The sequence below is a fragment of the Equus quagga genome, chromosome 1 (genome assembly GCF_021613505.1).
Source record: "Equus quagga isolate Etosha38 chromosome 1, UCLA_HA_Equagga_1.0, whole genome shotgun sequence".
Lineage (NCBI taxonomy): Eukaryota > Metazoa > Chordata > Mammalia > Perissodactyla > Equidae > Equus > Equus quagga.
Genome location: NC_060267.1, coordinates 14,908,177 through 14,932,326, shown reverse-complemented (window position 1 = coordinate 14,932,326; position 24,150 = coordinate 14,908,177). Strand labels below are relative to the sequence as shown.

Sequence of the window (24,150 nt, the reverse complement as noted above, 5' to 3'; positions counted from 1 at the left end):
TCCGCCAGAGTTTTCCAGACCTTCCAGATCCCCGCCAGCGCCCCCTCCAGCGCCTCCGCCTGCGGGGGGTGGGGGTGCAGGAGGGGGGCCTCTCCTGGCAGGGGCGGAGATTTCCTGGGGAGAGGCAGGCAGGAAAGAATAAGACTTGGGGCTAGGGGAGGGGGGTGGGAAAGGGCCTAATGGCTGCGGAGCCCCTGGCCACAGGCTGTGAAGGTTGCCCCGGCGCCTGCCCGGCCCACCTCCTCCATTCCCCAACTCCCAGCCAGGTCCTTTCCGCGCCTCCACATAGCTCAAAAATTGCTCTCCTGTGGACTTTCTGGATCCAGGTCCCTGGAAAGCCCGATCCAGAGAAGCTTTTTCCCCAAAGGGCACAAAACAGGCCTTTTTCTCTGCCCTGCTCATATAATATTTGTAGAGGCTTGAATCTTGCTTCTCTGTGCCGTCAATTGACATGTATTTTCTACCCAAAATATCTGACATAGGTACCACATGAGGGCCATGCACAGGATGCAGAGCAGTCCTCCAGCCCATTGTGTCTGGTTCTTCTCACACACTCGCAGGCACACACACAAAATTGCCTTGTGGCCATTCCGGGGTCCGTGGCATGGTGAGGTGGTCTACTTAACTCCACCTGGCTCCTCCCCTCCAGGCTCATCCCAGAGTTCCCAGCACTCCAAACCTCATGACACCCCCCCCCCCCCCCACTAGTTCTGTCCACCCAGGACCCATCCTTCTGGGCAATCTGTCTACCTCTCCAGAGGTTGGGTTCACTTTGCCATGCTGACAGGCACCTCCTCAGCAGTAGCAGGCCCTTGGGGCCTCCGAGGAGAGGGACATCGTACCTTAGTTTAGAGAACCTGAGATAAGCCCCCTGAGATCTCCAACCTGGGCAGGGGCCCCCCCTGCCTTCCACCATTTTCGAAGATTGGAAAGCCCTTGGGGTGAGGAAGACAGGACTAGCCGTTACAAAAAAACCCACTCTGTGCATCTTAAATGAGGCCTCCTCTTTCCTTAAAGTTAAATACAATTTCAAAGGCCATTTCGGGAGTTTGTTGCAGCAACAACCAGCTTCTCCTCTACGCGGTGGAAAATCCAGCAGCCTAAAGGCAAACCGGCGCGCCAGGCTGCAATTCCTAAAAGTAGACACCAGGTGTCGCTGTGGGCTCGTTGTCCCGGCTACCCCCCAATTCCAAGAACCTTTTTTTTTCTCTCCCCCTTCTCTCTCTTTCTCTCTCTCGCTCCCTCTCCCCCTTGGTTGGGCTTTGCCAACATATCAAGATGCGTTTCGCCGGCTTCCATCACTAACCTCCCGGAGGTCATCAAGCCAAATTTATGAGTGGCCGCTGGAGTCACGTGACTCTATTTAAGGCTCCCTTATTTGGGAAGAGCGCATAGGATAAAGAAAGAGATATCTCCACCTATAAATTGTGCACTTTGGAGAACAAAAAACCCCTCAACTTCAAAGAGTCACAAATCACCCTTAATCAAAAAGGGTGCAGAAATTTTTTTTGGGCCCTCCCCGCCATGAGCTCCTACGTAGCCAATTCATTCTATAAGCAGAGCCCCAATATCCCTGCCTATAACATGCAAACTTGTGGGAACTATGGATCGGCCTCAGAGGTGCAGGCATCCAGGTACTGCTACGGTGGATTGGACTTAAGCATCACTTTCCCACCGCCTGCGCCTTCCAACTCTCTCCACGGGGTAGACATGGCTGCCAACCCCCGGGCTCACCCCGACCGCCCCGCCTGCAGCGCCGCAGCCGCTCCGGGACACGCTCTGGGCAGAGATGAAGCGGCTCCTCTGAACCCCGGGATGTACAGTCAGAAGGCGGCTCGCCCAGCGCTGGAAGAGCGAGCTAAGAGCAGTGGGGAGATCAAAGAGGAGCAGGCGCAGACAGGGCAGCCCGCCGGACTGAGCCAGCCACCGGCTCCGCCACAGATTTACCCGTGGATGACCAAACTGCACATGAGCCACGGTAAACTTTAGGACTTCATTTTGCGCGCTCGGGTCCGCCTGGGTTTTATAGGCCATGCGGGGCAAATAAAGAAAAAAAACCTGCGGCCATAAATTTTACGATCCAGGCATCAATGGCTCGTAAAACTGTCCACTAAAAGGCTTAGAGGCTGTGTGCGCCCAAATTTACGACGACATAATTGGATCATAGGAACAAAACGTGTATAAAAGGCAATATTCAATTTTTGGGGGAGAGGGAGGGAGTTAAAAAAATAGAGGGATCTGAAGGGTGAGGAGAGCGGGGCTCCAGAGCGGGGATCCCCCCGCGGCTCCCTCCCTCCCTCCCCTGTGGAGCCGGCTCGGCCGGCTCTCGCTGCTCCGGAGGATTCCAGCGACGCGGGAGGGGCGGGAGGGGGGTCCCCGGTGCTCGGATCTCGAGGGTGCTTATTGTTCGGTCCGAGCCTGGGTCTCCCTCTCCCCCCCTCCTCAGCCCCTCCGGCTGCTGAGTGAAGGCTGCTCCGGAAAGTTTCCTGCCTGGGCGGAGGCGCCTCTCCCGCGGCTGGGCTGGGCCGGGCCCGCCTGCGGCCCGCCGGGCCCGTCCTGCCCTGCTCGCCTCCTCTCCGTCCGGCTGCGGGTGGGGGCCTGGGGCTGGGGTGTGGACGCTGGGGCTCTGCACGCTATTCACCCCTTCCTGGCTTGGGGGGGGCTTATATTCCAGAGACGGACGGCAAGCGGTCCCGAACCAGTTACACGCGCTACCAGACTCTGGAACTGGAAAAAGAATTCCACTTTAACCGCTACCTCACTCGCCGCAGGCGCATAGAGATTGCCAACAACTTGTGTCTCAACGAGAGACAGATCAAGATCTGGTTCCAGAACCGCAGGATGAAGTGGAAGAAAGATTCCAAAATGAAAAGCAAAGAGGCTCTTTAGAGGCAGCGAGAGGCCCGCAGAGAGCACCCGAGCCCGCTCTGGTCCTGCACCTTTCCTTTTCCGTTTTCCTCTCTCTGTATTTTGGGGCAAGGGCGGGGCTGGAGCACAGGCTCCCGGGCCGCACAGACAAAAGCGCTTTCCCTTGACATTCCGCATCTCCCCGACCCCGTCACCCCCAGGTTCCCGCAGGGCTGCGCGCGCTGCCCGGACGCCCCTCAGTTCTGCTCAGCACCCGGGGCCCAGGGCAGGCTCCGCAGGGGCTCCCCAGAGGGCTGTGGCCTACGGGCTGGTGCTGAACGAACCTGGCGTGGGCTGCCTCTCAGGCTCCCAGCCCCAGCGTGGCAGCCAGAATGAAGGTGGGCCCTGCGGGTGCCGCAGGCCCCGCGCCCCGACCCTCCGGCCTCGCCCTCTCCTTTGTTCCGGGGCTGAGGCCGGCCAGGCGGCTGCGGGCTGGCAGAGAGAGAGAAAGTGGGTGCTTGGCGGAGTCGCGGCCAGACTCGGGGTGCTTCGTTGTAGTGACTAAACTCGATGTTCATTTTTAATGATTTGCATATGAAAGGGGGGATGACCGAACGTCGGCCTAGGGCCCCCTCGGTTGCCCTAGCTTTCCAAGCCTTCCCCCTCCACCCCAAAGCCCGCGAACCTCTCCAGCCTGCACCCTCTGCATGCCTGCTCAGGCCCCCGGCCTCAGAACACTAACTAGCTCATCTATTAGGGTTCCCTGCCACTGGACCCCAGCAAATAGTACTAGAGGCTCCCAGCTGCCCAATAGTTCCTGCCACGACTTTCTCTGCCCTCCTGCCCCATCGCTGTTATCCAACTATTTATTAACTCCAGGTCTTTCCTGAAACTATATTTTGTCATATCAAATAAAGACAGAGAACAAGACTAACATACGATGCAGCAGCTCCTCTCTGTTTGGGGCATATATTGGGTTAAAGCGTCTATGTGGGCTTGGGGGGGGGGGGGCAGGTTGTAGGGGGAGACCTGCAGTTTTTCAGCCTTTCCTTTAAAAGAATTTTTAGGAGCTTCTAAGAGTATTGAGAAGCGGGAGGTGAAACTGAGCTGCTTTCCTGATCCCTGGCTCCAAGAAGGGGCTCTGAGGGAAGGGCAGGGCACGCAGCAGTCTGTACTGGCTTTCCCATGCAGTAGCTGTCCAGGGAATTCAGGCCTCTGCACCCCATTCCCACCTTGGCTGGGCAGGTCTGAGGCTGGCAGCGGCCCCCACTGTGTGTCAGAGCTAATCTGCAGGGACCCGTGGCTCCACGGTGCTCAGACTTAGGCCCTCTGGGCCTCTAAAGATCTCTCCCAGGGCTAGGTGGTCCCTAAGGGGCCTCACTGGACATGGAGGGAGGGCTGAGCCCTCAGCCGAGGGACCCATTTGGTCCTGGAAGTTTCCTCAGAAAGAGTTGGTCCTGCTTGATTGAAGGGGCGCTGGGAAAGTTGGAGGAGGTGTGTGTCTGCTTTCTAAGATATTGCGGGAGGGGGGGCAGGGAGGGCAGTCTGCAGTGTGTACCTGCTTGGCAGGAAAGGTTCAGACTGTCTCCCCCAGCTCCTAGGGCGTAGGGCTATGCAGGACAATTAGCTGGGAAAGGAGCTGCATAGACCAGTGCCTGAGTTGTGTGTCTGTTTGCCATCATTTATCTCAGTCTTGGGGATTTTGTGTGGAGGGGGAGGGTGGGCTAAAGGGAAGGAGAAAAGGCAGATAATTCAGGTGGTGCCTGAGGCTGGCTTGGGCCCACGCTCTGCTCTGCTCCAGGCTCCTGGGATGAGATGGGGGAGGAAGTACTTTCTAGGAGAAACAAATGTGGGAAGGGTCCATAAAACTTTACTGCATTTCCTCTCCCGCCTCCCACCACGGGGTGATTTCCTGGAGCCAAGCCTAGGCCCCCCACACTGGGGGGCGGGGTGGTTCAGGAGCTGGGCTAGAAGGCTGCTCCAGCAGCCATGAGGGAAAGGGAACAGAAAGGCTCTGGGGAGGGGCAAGGGGGATATTTATGATTATTAATGCTGATGCTCCTTGGATTTATTATAAGGACTGACTTCTCTGCATCCCACTGCCTAAGCTACCCGTCTGTCATTTTTTAAAAGATCCAAGAGCCTTTCCTCACCCCATGCCTAGCATGTAGGAGGTCTCAAGAAATGTGTATTGAACTGCGCCCAGCCCATTGATACATCCTTCCCCTTCACCCTGCGCTCGCTCTGGCCAGGTTAGGGCGTAATGCCTCTCCTCCTTGACTCGAGGCAGAGTCAGCCCGCCCTGCACTGACTCCTCTCCTCTCTCACACCTCCCCCCCTCAAATAAAATGTGTAGTATTCTTCAGGGAGTTATTTTAATTTTTTCTCCATGCTGAGTAAAACTATTGGGCGAGCGGTGAAGCGTGGAGAAACACTGGCGTCTCCAGTGGGTAACAGTTAACTAAGAAAGAGGCCGTGGTGCCCATCATCACCGCCCCAGCCTCCCTGGCTGCCAAGTCCCCGCACTTCTTCCCCAGGGGATGCACCACACCCGGAGGAGAACCAAGGGCTTTGCCGGGGTGGGGCAGTGTTGCTCAGACCCACGGGGCAGGGCACACCAGCCCCACCCACTGCCTGCCTCCTCCCTAAAGGGTTTGGGCCTCTCTTTCCCTGGAGGAGCTGGAGACTGACTCAAGTTGGCCAGGTCTGGGTAGACACAGCCATGCCTGCCTGTTTTCCCCGCTCTTGTCACAGTCTGCAGGCTGCACCCAGGCCCCAGCCTCTGTTTCAGTGGCATCGGAGGTGGCCACAATCTAGCCAGAGGCCTACGACCTACTCCCCTGCAGGAGTAGGTACACCCCGACCCTTGCTTTCTTCCTGAGCAGAGGCTTATGCTTTGGAGTCTGGGGTGGTTCCCCCACTGGCCAGTCTCCTCCAACAATCTCCAAGAAGCAGGGTTTGGTATTGCTCTGGGGAGTTAGTGGGGGGCTTCTGGGTCACAAACAGAGACCACGGAGCCTGCCTCTCCACTTTGCCCTGAGACCCACCCCCTCTGGCATCGAGAAAGAAGGGGAAGAAGCGTGACTTACCTTCCCTTCCCGGGGGAGTGGGAAGAGGGGGACACGGCCCACTCTGAGCAATTAGAGGAGAGAGGAGGAAAAAAAATAGGAGGAAAAAAATATCAACACGACCTCGAAGGCGACAAGTCCTTCTGGAAATAGTAAGTAAGTAAATAAATAAATAAATAAATGAGGATCCACCCTCTCCCCCCTCCCCGCCCTGCAAGGGGAGTGTGGGGGTGGGGCAAAGGAGCAGCACAAGGGCTTTTTAGTGTAACTGAGCATTAGAGAAATACGCACGGCTTCTATGTGAATTTAGGAGTTTGAAACTTTTGGAGGTTATTTATGTGAATGGCCCGAAGGCAAGCCCGTGAGTGGCTCTTGGGGGACCACGTGATGTCATTAAACCAAGTTTTATGGTGTAGGGAGAGCTGACAAACCCACAATATATTTACATCATATATAATCTTAACTGTCCAGCCACGCAGCTGCTGGTGAGGTTTAATGCTAGGACAGAGGGCCTGGCAGTTAGAGGGGATTACGGCGCTGGGGACGATGGTGAGAGAGGTTACATCTTCGCAAATGAATCCCAGGCGGACACTGTAAGTTAATTTTCTCTCTCTCTGACCCCTTCTCCCGTTTACCTAATCCCCCCCTCCATGACAGAAGGCAGTTCCCACTCATTAAAGCGGTGGGGGAGGCCTTCCCAGGCAACCCCAGGCTGGAGTGGGAGAAGAGGAGAAGGAGCCGCTGGGAGGTAGGAGGATGGGGGAGCTTGTCTCCCCAGGCCAGCCCTCCCCTCCCTGCCCCTCATTCCCTCCAGCTGCAAGTCAAGTGGGATAGAGAGAGGCCTGGGTTCTTCTTTGCCAGGTCTCCCTGGCCCCCTCTCCCTCCTCAGTTGGGAAGAAAGACAGCGGCAGACACACGGGTGTTTGGTGCTTGCAGGAGTGTGTAGTGTGTAAACTCTAGGCGCAAGCGCAAAGCGCCTCTGGGGCCCCCTGGTCCAGGGAGGGCTCAGTTCAGTCCTTGGCCAGTGAGCCAGAGTCCAGGCAGGGCAGGCAGCTGGGGAGGGAGGAGGGAAGCAAGGCTTTGGGACTTCTGAGCCCACAGGCTGAGACCTGAAATGTCGGAAACATCTTAAAGGTGGACGGTTGAACCCAGGGGGCCCCAAAGCATTCTCTTTCTCCTCATCATCAGGCCTCCACAGTCTGGGGGGTCTTAGTCTCTGTGGGCCAGTATGGTTTCATGCCTCCCTCTCCCTCTAGCTGTTGGGGTCTTTCTTGGCATCTCTAGCCCTTGCCTGAGGTAAAACTAGGCCCAGGAGGCCTAGAGGTTCCTGCTGTGAGTGGCGTGTACATGGGTGGGAGAGTGGAGGCAACGTCTTCACTAGGCTGGCCAGGAAAGCCCCCCAGCCCTGAGGAGAGAGTGGCCTCTGGGGGATGGAGCCATCAGGGCCCAATATGGGCATGGTACCCGGGGCCAATATCAGGCTAGGGCTCCCTTCAGGTTTCTAGGAAGGAGCAACAGAGGCCTCAGGCAGGTATAGGAGGCAGGTGTCCGCTACACCTGCCAGTGTGTGCCCTTCCCACGGTGTCACCCAGAGCCAAGCCAGGAAAGCGACATCACATGAACTCAAGCTCTTTGAAGGGGCCACCGGATTCCTGAGGGATTCCGAAGCAGGGTGGAAGGCGGTGGTCGTGAAGGGCGACTCTTCTAGGCCACGGGGGGAAGGGGAGGGAGCCGAGGGGCGAGTCAGGTCTGTGCCTTCCTGGAGGGGGAGGGACTGTGTTGGCGCGAGGGGGTCTGGGCATCCGCATTGTGGAGAGGTGCGGTTAGGGGACGGGGAGGGGACGCAGTTAGCTTGCCCCTGCCGCCCAAGGAACGAGGAAGAAGCAGGAATCAAGCAGAGATGGAGAGCCTAGGCAGACTGGGAGGGTGAAAGGGGACAGAGACCCAAAGACACAGGGCGGGTGTCTGAGCCGAGCGCACCCCTCGCTCTAGGTCTGCCGCCTGAGGGAGGAGCGGGACGCAGAGAACCCTCAGATTTCCCTCAGCCCCGCGCCAAGATTCGGCCTCGCCCACCCTCCTCCTCCTCTGCACCAGCGCCCCCCCTCCCCCCATCCTCTCCACTCCTTTCTTTCCCGGGGAAGCCTTAGGATCCCAGAGGATGCTCCCCACAGCCCTTGGAAAAGTTAACTCTCAGTTAACCTCCCTCCCTCATTACCGGCCCTCTTCCACTCTCCCCTCCCCACCAGTCTGCGATTTTGAGGGTTTCTGGAAACTTCCCATCCAAGCAGCAGGGAAATGGGAGTCTCCCTTGGTCTCTAACTTGACTCTTGGCCTCCCCAGGGCCTTAGGGAGCGAGTCTAACAGTCTTTAACCGAGAATTTAGCCCGGCGAAAGTTCCGCACCCAGGCAGGACTCGCTGCCTCCCCGACTCCCGGCCACATCTCAGTCCTATTTCCTTCCGCTCCGTGAAGACGGGTCTATGAGGCTGTTTCTGCTTTACAGACTGACACAGTGTCTCTTGAGGGTTCTATGTCTTCCTCGTCCCCTCTTCTGTTTCTTACGCTCAAAAGTTCCATTTAATTTTCACCCCCTCTTCCCACCGCAGTAATAATAGGTTATCATCCTCTCAAGTAATTTGCCCCAGCCAGTTTTTTATTGGGTGTTTTTTGGGGACAAATACAAAGGGAAGTAGAACAAATACAAACGAGGCCCGAGATTGTTGGTTTTCCCACCCCCTCCCCCGCACCCCAATTTGGGGGTCTCTCTGGGGCGGGGGATGGGCTGTCAATCAGGTGCCAAGGTGCCCCAGCCAACCCGGAAAGCTTTTAATTTTGTTCCTAGGTGTTTAACCCTAGAAGAGGTCAAGCAACCAATCAGGAACGCGCTAAGCAGGGTCACATGGCCGCGAGCAACCAATCAGCCAAAAAGTTCTTGAGTCTCTATCTCGTCCTTCCCCTCGACTCCGCTTCGTCCCTCCCTCCCCACCTCCCCCTTTAGCTACTGGGTCCGCCCTATCTCAGTTGTGAAGGGGAGGAGTGATGCTGAGAATATTCTGGCCCCCTCCTTCTGTCCCTGCACCAGCTCTGGGGAGCCTTTGGCTTGTGTCTTCTAGTTCTAACAGAGTTGTACCTCCAGGTCAATCTCAATTGTCCAGGGATCTGAAGTCGTGGGGGCGTCCTCTGGATTATTCTAATTTTTGCTTGTGTGATCCTATCCAATTCTCTGGGCTTTATAGATGCGGACTGTAGACTAGGCTGTCCCGCAGGTGTGGCCGTGAACTCCAACCCTGAATTCAAATTCTGTCTGTGATGATTCCCTATGCACTTACCTCCTAAAGGTTTCCATTCTCTTCTGATCCTTCTGGGCGCAGGTGGGGTGATTAGAAGAGACTTCTTTTGATTTATCTTTCTGGAAATGCTCCAGGAGCCATTAGCTTTATCAGACTCCCTTAGGCATGGTTGGGGAAGGGAACAAAAGTGGAAACTTTTTGAAATTTGTGTTTGGTACTTTAGTTTGTTGAATAACTTTGGGCCAGTTTAAAGAAGAGTTCTGGAAAAGGGTGTGAGCACAGAAAAGCAGGACCTCACCCCCAGATTAAGGAGTTGAGGGATTTAAGTCCTTTTCCTTTCTATTTTTTAACAAGATATGATAATGATAATAGTAGTAATAAGTGATGATCCTCTGTCCTGGCCAATTGCTGTCAAAGGACACAGCTGGTGAAGGTGTGGATTTCAGTGTTTGTGTTTACTTGGGTCAGGTCAGAACAAGCAATGGGTGAGAAACTGTTTCTGAGCGAGAGCACCTGATGTCACAGAGTGTGCATGTGTGGTGGAAGTGCTTATGTTTTTTGAACACTTGGGCTGGGCCCTGAGCCGACCCACTGGTAGGTCCAGACTCAGGCATTTCTCCCCCCACCCGCCAGTCTCCAGGGCTTTGTTCCAGGGTTAATTTTCTGGTTGAGTTCTCCTTCCCTTCCCTTCTCCTCCTGATCTCCTGCCCTCCTTGTGCTGACTGAGGGGCAGGAGTTCTGATGGGCTGTACCACCCAGACCTCTAAGCCCTCCTCTGGGGGCATCTAGGGTGCAGGAGTGGGAGGGATAGCCCAGTTTGAGCTGAGCTTTGTCAGCACTCCCTGCTTGTTTGTCTTCTGGGTGGGACTGATTTGGGGACAATTCCACAGGCCAGGTGGGAAGGATTAGGAAGAGAAGCAAGAGGGAGACTGGCTTTTCTCAGAAACTGTTGAGTCCCCACTTCTCAAGTCACCTTCAATCACACTGCTCCATTTACCTCTTTCATGAGTTAGGATTAAAGCACGTACACTTATTTTTCCCTGGTAGATGGTGTGGTACTCTTCTCTGAGACCAACCCCCACCTCCAGCATAGAATTCTCACACCAGAGATTCCAGATCCCACGAAAGGTAGAGAAAGAAAGACAGGGGAGATTGGCTCTGTCTAAGCAGACACTGGGAAGAGAGACCTTGTCACCTCAAAAATCTCTCCTAAAATCCATGTAAACTTTATCTATCTCTTTGACTTTCCCTCTTTCTGTGTAATTGCTTTGAGCTAAGATTTTGAGCCGAACTATCATCCTGGGCTTCAATTCTGTGTTTTCTTTTGCCGGGGAGACAAGCACCACTGTCAGCCTCCTCCTTGGTGGGACCTGGAGACCCTGGAGCCCTTTGAGGTATAGAAGGGAGGGAGATAATCTGTATTCAGGACCCCAAACTAGGTCTTTTGGGATTAGAGATTCAATTTAAGGAAGAGACCAGTCTGCTAGAAGGCCAAGAAAATCACATCCCCTTTTATTGGATCCTTGTAACTCAGAATGGTATGTCTTTTCTGATAACATCTCCTTTGGCCGCTTTGATGGGGCCCCAGGAACCCAAGGAGTCTGGACTGAGGAATTGGGGTGATAGAGATCTCTCTGCCTTTGAGTCCTACAGAACTCTGGGATCCTTCTCCCTCTCCCATTCCTAAGGCTCACTGAAGGGCAAAAGGGGAACAGAGCCGCCCAGGAGGACTCACTGTGTGTTGTGTGGTGGTGGTGGTAGGGTGCAGCTTGGGACTTGGGAAAGTTGGGCTACCTTATCCAGGACCTTATTCAGCCTCTGATGGCCAGGCCTTAGAAGCTACAATGAGAGGCTGAATAGAAGGCTCTGGGCATGCTGGGCAGCCAGTGCTGGGAAGAGGCTACTTCTCTACAACTGACATACATACAGAGAAAGTTCCACCATGATCTGCAGCCCCACATGGACTGGGTGGAGTGTGTGGGCTCAATTACCTGGTATCCCTTTGGTACAGAAGGGGCTGCAGCTCCCAGAGGGGTCTAGCAGGCTGGGTTCTGCCCTTGAAGGATCCCTACTTCTCCTAGGTCCTAGCCCTGAACATGCAGAAGTATGTATATGTGCCCAAGTGTAGTATGAAAGAGCTCAGAAGCCCAGGTTGGACACAGCAAACCAGGCTTGAACCAACTTCCCAGTCCTTATCCTGCCCTATTTTTCCAGTCCAGCCTGGAGACCATTTGTCCTCCTCTCCCTACCCCTGCCCTCAAGCCCTGGGCCACTGTTGAGTTTCCTCTCTTCTGCCTCCCTGGAAAACCAAAACCCTGGAGCAGCCCCCCCCCCCCCCCCCAGATGGTGGCAGTCAGGCTCTTGGTGACTTTTATTGTCCTGTTGGCCTGTTGGGTTGTGGGGGGTTGGAAAGCCATGCAGGACTATGGGGCCAGACCCTTATCTGATCAAATTCCCCTTTACCCGCTATTCCAGACTCAAACTCCAAATCTCTCAGGGCTGCTTCTTTGCCCAGACAGTAGTGAAAAATCTTGTGTAGTAAATACTTCTTTAAAAAGTCAACTTTCTGCCTGGAAAACTCTGTGTGTGTGTGTGTGTGTGTGTGTGTGTGTGTGTTTGTGTGTGAATGAAGAGAGTAAGGGTCAGGTCTCTCATTTTAGATGGTGTCTCTCCCCCTCCTCTGGGTGGAGGATGGGGGCGTGGGCTGAGATTTTATTGAGGGTGCCTTTCCTGTTGGGAGTAGAGACAGGTCATAAAAGCCTCGAGGAGGCTGTTTTGATCTGGAGGCTTCTCAGGAAGTAGCATCTGAGGTTTTGCTTTGTAAATCGCTCTCTCCCAAGTTGGCCAGCTAGATTGGATTGCACTTTCCTGAGCCCACCTGGGGCCCCTCCTTACCTCCTTTTCCCCAGTAAACCAAAGGAGAAAAATAAAAGGGAGTCCGGGGCTCCCCAAATCTTCTACCTCCTATAAGAAAAGGGCTCATTGGTGATTTTTTCCCCCTCTCAAAATCCCAGATTTAAAAATCATGCAAGCTCTCATTTTCTTTTGCCCACACAGACCTTGGTCCCCCAACCCCTCAATTAAACAAGAACTAACACTGAAGGCAATCAGCTTCTGAGCCTGGCAGTGGATACCATGACTCCTGGGGCCTCTATTCTCTTCTGGGGCTGCTGTCTCCCTGTGACCCCTTTCCTGACCCCAAGCCCCTCTTGACAAAGTGGGACTTGAGGTGTATAAGAGAGAGCTCATGAAAAAGGGATGGGAGAGAGGCATATAGAAGACCCCATCTAGGACCGAGTGAATGGAAGACATGCTCTCTGCAACCTGTGCTTGGGTTTTATGTAATTAAGATGGGTACAGGGTGTGTGTGAAAGCCCACAGGCTTCTCACATCTCTCTCTAACCAAGCTGTCTCCAAACAAAATCATATTTTACCTAAATGGCTCCATTTTGTAGTGTTAATGAGCCTTTCCTTCCTAAAGACACCCCAACCTCCCAAGGGTCCCTCCCCTAAGCCTTGGGCTAGGGAGTTGAAGAGAAAAGAACTAAAGAGCCCTCTACCTCCGTCTCAGTTCAGGCTACATCAAGTAAGGATGCTCTCAGGCCCAGGCATCTCGGCTCCTATCCATCTATCCATTGCTAGAGAAATGCCCATGTACTGGAAGTAAGGCCATAGATTATGTGAGTTCCTGGGCCCTCTTAGCACTTGTGCAGGCTCTAGTTTACCCTCATTTATTTCTCAGAGAAGTCTGGGATGGGGCATCCTGAACCCACAAGCACTCAAGAATCTCCCTCATTCCTAGGACTCCATGCAAATATGCATATCTTTATAGAGAGCTGAGCAATCCTATAGTTGTATATGTGAAAACATATTTACAGATGGCTCTATGTCTATACAACAGGATGTATGTTTCATGCCCCTCTCTTCCCCATATTTAAATGCAGATTTATAGATCTTCAGATTTATAGATCCACAGTGAACATAACAGTCCTCTGTCAAATTCCTGTGTGCACATTACCAATCTTTCTATAGTGGTGGGTATATACATTGCAATGCATTGGTACAGCTCTGTCTGAAGATCTAGATGAATATTTGGTGAGGTTTTTTTCTCGGTGGGAAGAAACTGCATGTGTTGCTCAGTCTCTCTTTTGAAAATTTTATCCAGATTTATGCAATGGTCCCAACTCATAAAATAGCTACATGTTGAAGCTACACATTTGGAGATCTTTATAGTCTTTGCAGTTTTGCTGCAAACTTAAATATTTGAGAATATGTTTAGAGATGGTTCCATAATGTATGTATCTATATGTAGGGGCACAGATCACCCTCTAGAAAGATTTAAATTTACTGCATCCCTCTCTCTCTCTCTCTCTGTGATCAATAAAGACATCAGGTGAGTAAGGATGGGAAACAAATACCTTTTGGATGTTTTGCTAATTAAAGCCAGTGATGCCGTTGCTACCTCCAAGGCTGTCTCTAAATCTAGTCCAACCGAGTTATCTGCCCCCTCAAAACCCACTCCAGGGACCACAGCCTCTCTCCAGGTTGTCCTTGTCACCTGAAGTTCCAGCCCAGGCTCCCCAACCTGCAGAACCTCCCAAGACAGCTACTAAGAAAGGAGAGTGAAGAAAGGGAGCAGTCCTCCAGACCAGCTCCTCTGGGCTTCCAGGGTGGAGAGGCTGACAGAGGCACGAGAGTCCTCTACCCCAGCTGGGCCTTTGAAATTTAGGGAAAAGGGTGTTCAAGTCTCTGGACTATTTTTGTAGGGTGCCCAAATGGTGCTAGGGTCACTGCCCGCCCCATAGGTGCTCCCTCCGCGACTGTTCTCGGTGCTCAGGGCCCAATTAAGCGGCAGCCTCGCTCCCGGCAGCCGCGCTCTTATCGGCGGCGATTGATGCCTCCGCGGCTCCTGTATATCATTTCCAAGATTTTTTCTGTCCAACTCCTCGGCTCCTTTGGCTTCCGCGGCTTTGACTAATGATTGCTACAGATGCCAGCGTCTCCAGAATCCTAATAGCCAGGCAGGCGGACTCTTATTTACCCGGCAACATCGCTGCGGGCGAAGGGGGTTGGGGAAGTAGAGTTTGGGGTGCCGTAGGTTGGGGTACAGGGAGAAGGTTGTGACCAACTCAAGTTTCAATGAACTTCTTTCCCGGTGAGAAAGACATTCCCAGCTCCCTCCAACCCCTGAGGGAAAAAATAGAATAATAAAATCCTGCTAATGGTAACTCATTGCTTGCCTCATTGGAAAGGATCAAAGAATGAACAGGACTTGGGAGAATAATCAGAGAAGTGTTTATTAGTTGTAAATAGATGAGAGATTAAGCGGAAAACCAGAGGTTTGGGGAGGAATGAGTTTTTTCTTCTGGAGGAGAGAAAGGGAAAGAGATGGGCCAAGGCCACGGTGAGAGAAGGGGCTCCTTTTCCTTATTTCATGTATTCCCCTGCCTCACCCCACCCCAGGTCTATTCTTCTCATAAATTAAAATTCCGCCCTTCTTTCCCTTCCTTGCCTCACCTTCAGTCACTCCGGAGTAGGGCAGCGCTGACCAGCGTGGTCCTGGACGAAGGTGGCCGCAGCACCTCCAGGAGGCTGCTGCCGCGCCTGCCGGGGCTGCCAAGGTGCGGGGCCGCGGAGTAAAAATCACCCCCAATTGCCCACCGCGGGATGGGGCCGCGGCCAGGCCGTGGGTCCTGTCGTCCCACTCGCGCTTGGCGGCGGAAAGTTGTGGCCGAATTTGCCTCTTCAAGCGCTTGTGGGCCGCAGGCGCGGGGCCCGGGTCCTGGAGGAAGCGGCTCGAGCTCCCCGCCGAGCTTGGACCAGGCATCGTGCTTCCTCGGGTCTCAGTCCAGACCTAACACACACTTCATTCGAATGAAGAGAAAATACGGAAACGCGGAGCGGCCAGCTCCGAGCCCAGGCGTGGAGTGATAACTCAAACTTGGAACATTTCTCTATCAGAGAATAATGGAGCACAAAATAATTCAGAAAGGCGAATGGGCAGGACCACAGTGTCAGAGCCGGCGCCGCTGCAGCCCGGCCGCGCTGACAGCCGCAGGAGGACCATTTCGTTGGAGTGTAGGACGAGGCAGCAGCCCCGGACCGGACCGAGGCTGCCGAGGGGCGATCTCTAAATTACAGCCCGTCAGGAGGACTCGGAAATACAAAAAGGGAGCCGAAAGATTTAAACAGTCGGAGGCAGAGGCGTCCCGACGCGGCCAAAGCGAAAATCAATCACGTAATTAAAACGGGGAGAGGGCGAGGCCCGAGGCTGGGGGTCCCGGGTTCGGAGGAGGCGGCCAAGGTGCGGGCCCAGGCGGCAAGCAGCCCGGGGATGGGGCCCTCCCGCCGCGGCCAAGCGCGGAGGGGCTGCGGGGCAGTTTACTGCGGATCGCTATTGATTCCCGCTGTCTGGGAAGGGCAGGCTGTGCGTCCTCTCCCAGGCCGGATCCTGGAGCCGTCAACGGCCCCTTCTCGGACTCTCTCATTTCCATGGGGTTGTGGCACGCAGTTAAGGGCTGCTCCCCAGGTCCCAGTGAGACCACAGATGTCTAAACAAATTTGTCTGAGAGCCCAGGTGGCACCAAGAGGTTGCCCCTGGGTTTGAGGGGTCAGAGGGAGGTGGCACCCTAGTTTCAGGCACTTACATATTGCCCTCGGCCTTGATTTCCCCAACCCAGGAATCAAGGCATGTCTTTGGAATGACTCCCACCTATGGGCCGAGGCTTGGAAGAGGAGAAGGAGGCCAGTGAGCTTATTAAATGGGAAACTTGGGGCTGAGCAAACTGGACCCCTTTGGGCCAGGAAGGAGAAGGAATAGTTCCTCAAAGAAGAAAATACGGCACACAGGGAGCTCTGTTTTGTGAGGGGACGATGTTCTTGTTATTATTGAGGTTAATAATGGTAATGATCTGGTATAGCTGGGTCAGCCCCAGGAGACCGAGCTCTACCCGGTCCTTTATCGCAGAGGTTTCTCTGGTGAAGTAAAGGACTCCCCAACTTTGTCTGTGGTTGGGGAGAATGAAATAAAAGTCTTCTCTCCTTTCCTCGGCCCTTTTTTCTCCCGCTCCTTGAGAACTCCAGAAAAAGGGAATCTTGTAAATTCTCCGTCACCCCCATCATTTCCCTCTGCTCTCTCCAGTCCACAAAAATGCAAATCTTTGGGCACTGGGCTTTTGAGGGGTGCCCTGATGAAGTTCAGCACGCTGATCAAGTCTCCGTGAATTCTGTCTCTGACCTTGGAGGAGACCCAGGATTTTCTTGCTTGCTGCATGGAATTCTCCCTCTATCCTTAGCCTTTCCTAGTCTCTGCTTTCCTTGGTCCTGGGTGTCTGATCCTATGGGTCTCTGGCAGCTCAGAGGCCAAAAACAGATTAGGGCATCTTGAGATGCCCTCATCAACCCCCCAAAGGGTTCTCGGCTTCCTACGTCTCTTTAGTTCTGGGAGCATGAGTTCAGGGAGCTGTCTATAAACCACCTTAAAGTCAGCCTAATTCCTGAATCTCTCGAAATCGCATTTAGGCTCCTTTAAAAGTAAAAGTCCTTTCCCTTCAAACAAGAAAAGTTCAGATTACAAATCTCCAGCAGAGCAAACTTCCTGCAGCCCGGAGTCAGAATTTTCAACAACAACAACAACAATATTCATAGTAAGAAGAATTAAAGCTTTCATCACAGAGAGAAAGGGACGCCCCGGCCCAAATTTTAAAGGGGATATAATCCAGCAGCCTTGGATGGGAGTGGGGGTCAGTGAGCCCAGGATGAGCAAGGAAGAGGGTGGGGAACCCAACCTCTAACTAACAATTTCTCCAGCATAAAAATGAAACATCAAATTCGTTAGCCCAGGGCCCTCATTTTTCCCCTTCCACATTATAACTAGTTATTGAACTCGCTGGAAGATCTAAAGGCCATTTGCGAAGAGACAAATTTCAATGGAGTTTCCCCATCAATAACCCCATGGCAGTGACCTATTGGAACAACTCAAACACCCGAGGTGAAATGCAGGTCACTCTGTCTAACCAATATTAAAATGCGGCCACTTTTTAAAAAGCCACTTTAAACGAGATTTGAGGAAAATTGAATTCCAAGGAAGGCAAGGCAAGGAGGGGGAAATCCACAAGAAGACCTTGCCTATGGTCTCGGAACAAACAAGAGAAATTCATCTTTAATATTTTAAAGGGGGGCAAATTAACATTCTATGATTGCTTTTTTTTTTTTTTTTTTTGAGACTATAAGCGATTCCAGGAGGAAAAAAAAAGGTTGAGTATTTTCTGGTGACACGTCTGGGTTATTAAAATCATTTTAGACCAATTCATTACTTTTACTGACAAGAGATTTAAGAAAAAATCAATTAAGCATTTGCATATTCTTTTGCATACATTAGCCCTGCCTGCTGGCATTAGAAAGGGACAAAAACACACATATATACATACACATACAGGGGAAAAAAAGGGATAAGAGTCTTGCTTTAGTTTGGGGTTTTCAAGTTGCTTGGAGAAAAAATAAAAATGAAATGAATTACTTGATTGTATACCATCTAAAAGTCAATTTATTTGAGGAAGAGGAAAGAGACGTTGCCATTTTTAATCTCTAATACAACATCAACAAAACCACATACAAAAAAAATCCTGCACTTCTGAGAGTAGGGAAAGACATGACCCTCATATTCCTTCCCTTTGCCCTTCAGATCCTGAGTTGGTTCTCCCATTTATTTTTCTCCTTAGGAAAATCCAGGGAGTCTGAGAAGCGAGATTCTAATGCAGCACAGAATCTGTGGAGCCGCTGAGGTCTCCCAGCCGGCAGCTTGTTACCGGGGAGGGGGGGTATGGGTTAGCCACCGGTCAGTATGGTAATCTGGGCACAATAAGGCCTTGCACACAATGGACACATATTTTTCTTCAGCAGTGTCAGAAGGGAAGCGCTTTGTACTGAAACATGTTTCCGAAAGAGAAACCAGATCCAGATTCAGATTAGAAAGGAGATGGGGAGGGGGCATTTGGAAGCTGGCGAAAGGTGGTCAGGAAAAATAAAATCGGGGCAGCGAGAGGCAAAGGCAGAGCGGGGATGGAGACCCTTGGGCTGGCAAGGCAGGAGTGCGAAGGACAAAAGGAGAACCTTTTACAGGACCAGATACAAGGATTCATCACAGGCAAGCGCCACGTTAGTGCCCCCCCCCCCATTAAGCCAGTGCAGTGGCCCTCTGAAGGGAGTTTATTTCTGTGCTCACAATAATATCCAAGTGAAAATGTTTGTGTGTATGTGCGTGGTGGAGTCTGGCTTACTATTTTCCCCATGTGATAGGCGACTTCTTTCTATTAAGCTATAGGAGCCCAAAGACAGTTTTTTGGGTAAATGATGTAGATGAGTGTGGGCATATTTGGGAGACTCTCCCAGATTTCACTTTCTGGATGTGCATATTGAATTAGCTGTGCAAACCTGGAAGGAGAACCCCACATATTTATGGCTGCATAAGGAGGCATCTAATATATCAATAACTATTAATAGTATGTATGCATATATATTTGTTAGCCATAATAACTGAAGACAGACTTGGCATTCATCTCAACTCTCTCTATCTACTTACACATACTGGCCCGAAGTGGGATTCCTGCTCCTGCTCTCTCGACCCACCTGCAGCAGCTCAGAATCCGGAGGAGCAGGGGTGTAGGATGGGCAATGCCTTGGGAAGGACTCCCTAACAAGCCCAAGAGGGTGAAGAGATTGAAGAGAGTTGAAGCAGGGGCAGAGCTGGTAGAAGGAGAGTGTGAGGGCTGGGAGGATGGGAGCCAGGCGGAGACCTCACCTCACCAGGTGGGGAAGAAAATATTCTGGGCCAGGATGGGGTGGGGCAGCCTGATCCCTGTGCAGGCCTGGGGGTGGGGCTGGAAGGCTCTCTCCCTCAGCAACCCTCCCCTCACCCTACCTGAGCTCTCAGGAGCTTTGGCTCTTCCCATGGGGCAGCGTGGGGCTGCGGTTCAGACTTTTTATGTAGGTCAGCATTCAACATTGGTTTTCCTTTGCTCTCTTCCAGCAGCTTATAATTAACTCACCCCTACTACCAATAATGACAAAAAATAAAACCCTCACATACTCCAAACCACTATCAACCTTACAGTCTCAAGTTCCTCTTCCGGCCAGACCAGTCAGTCCTCACAGGAGAGGGTGCTGGACAGGGGTGGGCAGGGGTTTTCAACCAACTTTGGAAATTTTGGAATCTCCTCCAGGAGATAGTCGACTTCCAGGGAATTCCTGTTCCCTCACCCACCTGGTGGCAAGGGGGGGCAGGAGGCACTATCCTCATGGAGACAGGGTATCCAGGGAGCCCCAAGCACTGGCTCCTCCCTGGTGAGCCTGGGGAGAGGGTGGGAGCCTGAGCATCTGAGGAGGGAAGGTGGCCAGGGGCCCAGGCAGACCTTCAGCCCCTTTGGGCATCGCTATGGCCCACCGCCTCTCTCCTTCCAGCCCTTAGGGTGAGCCCTCATTTGGAAGGGGGGCCCCCTCTCCTGCATCCCAAAGGTGGTGAGAGATATGTTGGGAATCTCCCGCCTTCAGTCGCTCTCTCACAAGGTCTTTATTTTTTTCTTTCCCCTCCTCATTCCCTTAATTGCAGATGTTCTAATTAAACCCTCAAATAGTTGTTATGCCGTTTTAAAAGGTACTTATTCAAGTGTCAACCAGGCTGGGCTGGGAGGAGGCAGCGTAGGGCGGCGAATTAAAGGTAGATTGACTAATCACGGCGGCGATCATAATAATAAAATCAGAGGGAAAAAAATCACATTACGACTTTTCGTGGAAAGGAGGGAGCAGGCAGCCAGCGGCCGCCAGCCCTGCCGCCGCCGACACAAAGAGTGCGGGCGATTCCGCGAGACTGATTTATGACGTTTTACAGCCCTATAAAAGCTGTAGCGACGAGGCAAGCGCTCCTACCACCGCTGGCAGATTTAGTCTAATAAATAAAACATAAACAGTTAACTTTATGTGTCACTTTTATTGTTATCAAGTAAAATATAGCTGAGCCCCGGCAAGCTATGATTTTAAACTATAATTGTTATCAAGTACAACAAGGGGACCTGGCTCCCTCCCTGGGCTCTCCCTTCTGCCACCCCCCCCAACTCTGAGTAATGGGATCAGTTAATTGGAATTGGTGGCATGATGTGGCCACACCAGCTTGGGGGGGGGGCAGTCAGAAAGCAGCCGTTCCTTGCCCCCTCCCTCCTCCATGGCCCTGCCACCCCACCATCAGGGTATTCCTGTGGGTGGGTGGCAGAAAGAGGGGAGGGGGCAGGAATGGACTGGAGATCCCCAAGGCCCGCCCAGCCTCCCCAGTTTGGTAAGCTCACCCCTCAGCCTTTGGAAGGCAGCCTGGAGCTGGCCCTGGGGAATGTGTGTTTACATGTAAACACATGTGTTACATGGATACAATCCCAGGCCGGAAGCAGGCTCTAGCCAGACAGGCCTCCCTCTTAGCTAGGTCTGCCCTCTGTGGGGATGGAGAAAGAAGAACTCCCAGGGCCGTGGCTGGGCCCCATCACTGGGCGCTGACTCCTCGCAGATCGCTCTCCTCCTTGCCCCAGCTACTTAGGAACCAGCCTTGGAGGTAGCAGGAGGTAGCAGTCAGAAAGCAGCAGGCCAGATGAAATGGAGAGTGGAAACAGCAGCCAGCGGTAGAAGAGATCCTCTCCTCTGGGGCTGGAGCAGGGAGGGTCAGTGGGTACTAGGGGAGGGCAAGACTTTTGAACTCTGCTTTTGCCAACCACTTCCTGTCTCTCCTCAGCCGGGGGGCTCAACCCCCAGACCTCCAGAAATGACGTCAGAATCATTTGCATCCCGCTGCCTCTACCTGCCCTGTCCAGCTGGGACCCTGCCTCGCCAGCCCCCTGGCCAGAGGGTTGGGTGAGTGTGTGTGGGGAAGGGGGCTGGACTCTGGTATCCTTGGATGGGGGGCACCCCAGGCACTCCAGTCTCCTGGGCTCAGCCTGGGCCCCTCCCATCCAACCTCCACTCCAGTCCTCATTCAACTTCCTCTTCCTCCGAAAGAGGGGCGCTGCCCGGTGACCTACACAGACTGAGACAGGATCGCCATGAATGGAGACCTCTGGAAAAGCTCAGGAGCCCAGGCCCAAGGGGCCCACCGGAGGCCCAAGCGGAGACCTCGGGAGGGAGCTGAATCACAGCCTCCCGACGGCCCCCCAATGCCCAGGCTTTGGAGGGGAGCTGGGGGCTTCCCATCTCCTCTTGCAGGGGAGGGTTGTCAGTCAGCGGGGTGTGCACTCGGGGCACCCCAACCCCTGCCAGCTAACCCCACATCACCACCACCACCACCACCCCCAACACCACCACCACCACCACCACACACAAAAAAAATTGGATACATTTTGAATAAAGCGATTCGGTTCCTTATCCGGGGACTGGGTTGCTCCGTGTGATTGGCCGGCGGAGTCACATGGTGAAAGTAACTTTACAGGGTCGCTAGCTAGTAGGAGGGCTTTATGGAGCAGAAAAACGACAAAGCGAGAAAAATTATTTTCCACTCCAGAAATTAATGATCATGAGCTCGTATTTGATGGACTCTAACTACATCGATCCGAAATTTCCTCCATGCGAAGAATATTCGCAAAATAGCTACATCCCTGAACACAGTCCGGAATATTACGGCCGGACCAGGGAATCGGGATTCCAGCATCACCACCAGGAGCTGTACCCACCACCGCCTCCGCGCCCTAGCTATCCTGAGCGCCAGTATAGCTGCACCAGTCTCCAGGGGCCGGGCAATTCGCGAGGCCACGGGCCGGCCCAGGCGGGCCACCACCACCCCGAGAAATCACAGCCGCTCTGCGAGCCGGCGCCTCTCTCAGGCGCCTCCGCCTCCCCGTCCCCAGCCCCGCCAGCCTGCAGCCAGCCAGCCCCTGACCATCCCTCCAGCGCCGCCAGCAAGCAACCCATAGTCTACCCATGGATGAAAAAAATCCACGTTAGCACGGGTAGGCAACTTTGCTTTTTGCTCTCCCCCTCCCTCCCCTCTTCCCCTGCGCTCCCCACCCTCCCCGGCCCCCTCTGGCCCCCGTCCTCCTTTCTCTCCTTCCCCCTCTCTCTCCAGGAGCGACTCTGGGTTAGCACAATTGAACTGGATTTACGAGCGAGAATGGGTAATTACATCCCCCATAAATTTTATGGCTTAGCTACTCTGGGCAGTCCGAGCCATGTGCTACGATCTGTTATGTATGTGTGAAAACTATGCTCGCTTTCTAAGGGCGCATAAATAATTCAGTGTCGTTACAATGAGGATTCCCCTCTTATTACACTACAAAGTCTCCAGCTTCCTTCAACTTCTTTATAACCCATTTAGCTTGATGAGTTTATTTCCACCACCCCCTCCTCCAGTTCCACAGAGCTGAGGATGGGGTGAGGGTTGGGGGCGGGGAGCCTGCTGCCTCTGAACCCCACTATTTGCTTTTCCCCTCCCCCTCCTCCCAGTGAACCCCAATTATAACGGAGGGGAACCCAAGCGCTCGAGGACAGCCTACACCCGTCAGCAAGTCCTGGAATTAGAGAAAGAGTTTCATTACAATCGCTACCTGACCCGAAGGAGAAGGATCGAGATCGCCCACTCGCTGTGCCTCTCTGAGAGGCAGATCAAAATCTGGTTCCAAAACCGTCGCATGAAATGGAAGAAGGACCACCGACTCCCCAACACCAAAGTCAGGTCAGCGCCCCCGACCGGCGCTGCGCCCAGCACCCTCTCCGCAGCCACCCCGGGCACTTCTGAAGACCACTCCCAGAGCGCCACGCCGCCGGAGCAGCAGCGGGCAGAGGACATTACCAGGTTATAAAACATAACTCACACCCTGCCCCCACCCCATGCCCCCATCCTCCCCTCACACACAAATTGACTCTTATTTATAGAATTTAATATATATATATTTTTTGGTTCTTTTCTCTCTTCCTCCCACCTTACCCTTGTCAATTCCAAACAGACAAAATGGATAAACAAACAAGCCCCCTGCCCTTCTCTCCCTTCCACTGTTAAGGACCCTTTTAAGCATGTGATGTTGTCTTAGCATGGTACCTGCTGGGGTTTTTTTTTCCAAAGCCATTTTGGGGGGTTATTTATTTTTTAAGGAAAAAAAGCTGCAAAAATTATATATTGCAAGGTGCGACGGTCTGGTTTGGGTGAATTTCAGGGGAAATGAGGAAAAGAAAAAAGGAAAGAGAGATTTTTAAGCCAATTCTCCTCCTTCTTCTCCTCCTCCTCCTTCCCCCCTCTTTCCTTAGGCCTTTTGCATTGAAAATGCACCAGGGGAGGTTAGTGAGGGGGAAGTCATTTTAAGGAGAACAAAGCTATGAAGTTCTTTTGTATTATTGTTGGGGGGGGGTGCTGGGAGGAGAGGGAGGAAGACAGCAGACAAAGCTAGATGCATCTGGAAGGCCTCTCAGAGCTGTTCAGTTTGAGGAGCCAAAAGAAAATAGAAATAAACTTTCAGTTCAGAGAGGCAGTGTATAGGTAGACTCTCCCCACCCCCTCATCGTGGTTATTGTGTTTTTGGACTGAATTTACTTGATTATTGTAAAACTTGCAATAAAGAATTTTAGTGTCGATGTGAAATGCCCCGTGATCAATAATAAACCAGTGGATGTGAATTAGTTTTACGTCAATGTCTGATGGTTTCTTTTTATCCCCCTCCTCCTTCTGGCCTGATAACATCCTGCCTTCTCCATAGTTGCCTAAGTTTACTCAAAGCAAACACACAAACCTTAACTCTCCACTCCAGTTTTCCAATGTCCTTAGAGAATCAGCAACGGGGTTGGGGCAGGGGTCCCTCAGAAGAGGGGAAGTGGAAGGTTAGGGCTGACTTCTGTCCCTTCCTTGAGTCTGTGGAGGAGCCAGGCTCTCCTGGGGGCGCTTACAGTGGAGCTGGTGAGGCGGTGGGGGGGGGGGGGGGGCGGGAGGTC

The 24,150-nt window shown here is 52.9% G+C and overlaps 2 protein-coding genes across 5 annotated transcripts in view; both read left to right on the top strand.

Moving 5' to 3' along the window:
- The window catches only part of HOXC4 (homeobox C4), a 60,178-nt gene extending 36,331 nt beyond the window's left edge, over window positions 1–23,847 (top strand). For 2 of the 4 annotated variants that reach the window (XM_046652255.1, XM_046652238.1), the window contains exons 2-4: window positions 20,975–21,093; window positions 21,238–22,181; window positions 22,675–23,847. In XM_046652255.1, coding sequence (XP_046508211.1) covers window positions 21,743–22,181; window positions 22,675–23,030 — 795 coding nt within the window. In that variant the 5' untranslated portion in view covers window positions 20,975–21,093; window positions 21,238–21,742 and the 3' untranslated portion in view covers window positions 23,031–23,847. The other 2 variants (XM_046652228.1, XM_046652249.1) reach the window with 2 other exon arrangements.
- On the top strand, window positions 767–3,732 carry HOXC5 (homeobox C5). The gene is made up of 2 exons (XM_046652293.1): window positions 767–1,978; window positions 2,675–3,732. Exons 1-2 carry the CDS (start codon window positions 1,525–1,527, stop codon window positions 2,887–2,889), a joined length of 669 nt encoding a protein of 222 aa, XP_046508249.1. The 5' UTR covers window positions 767–1,524; the 3' UTR covers window positions 2,890–3,732.
- Window positions 23,848–24,150: the final 303 nt, after the last annotated feature.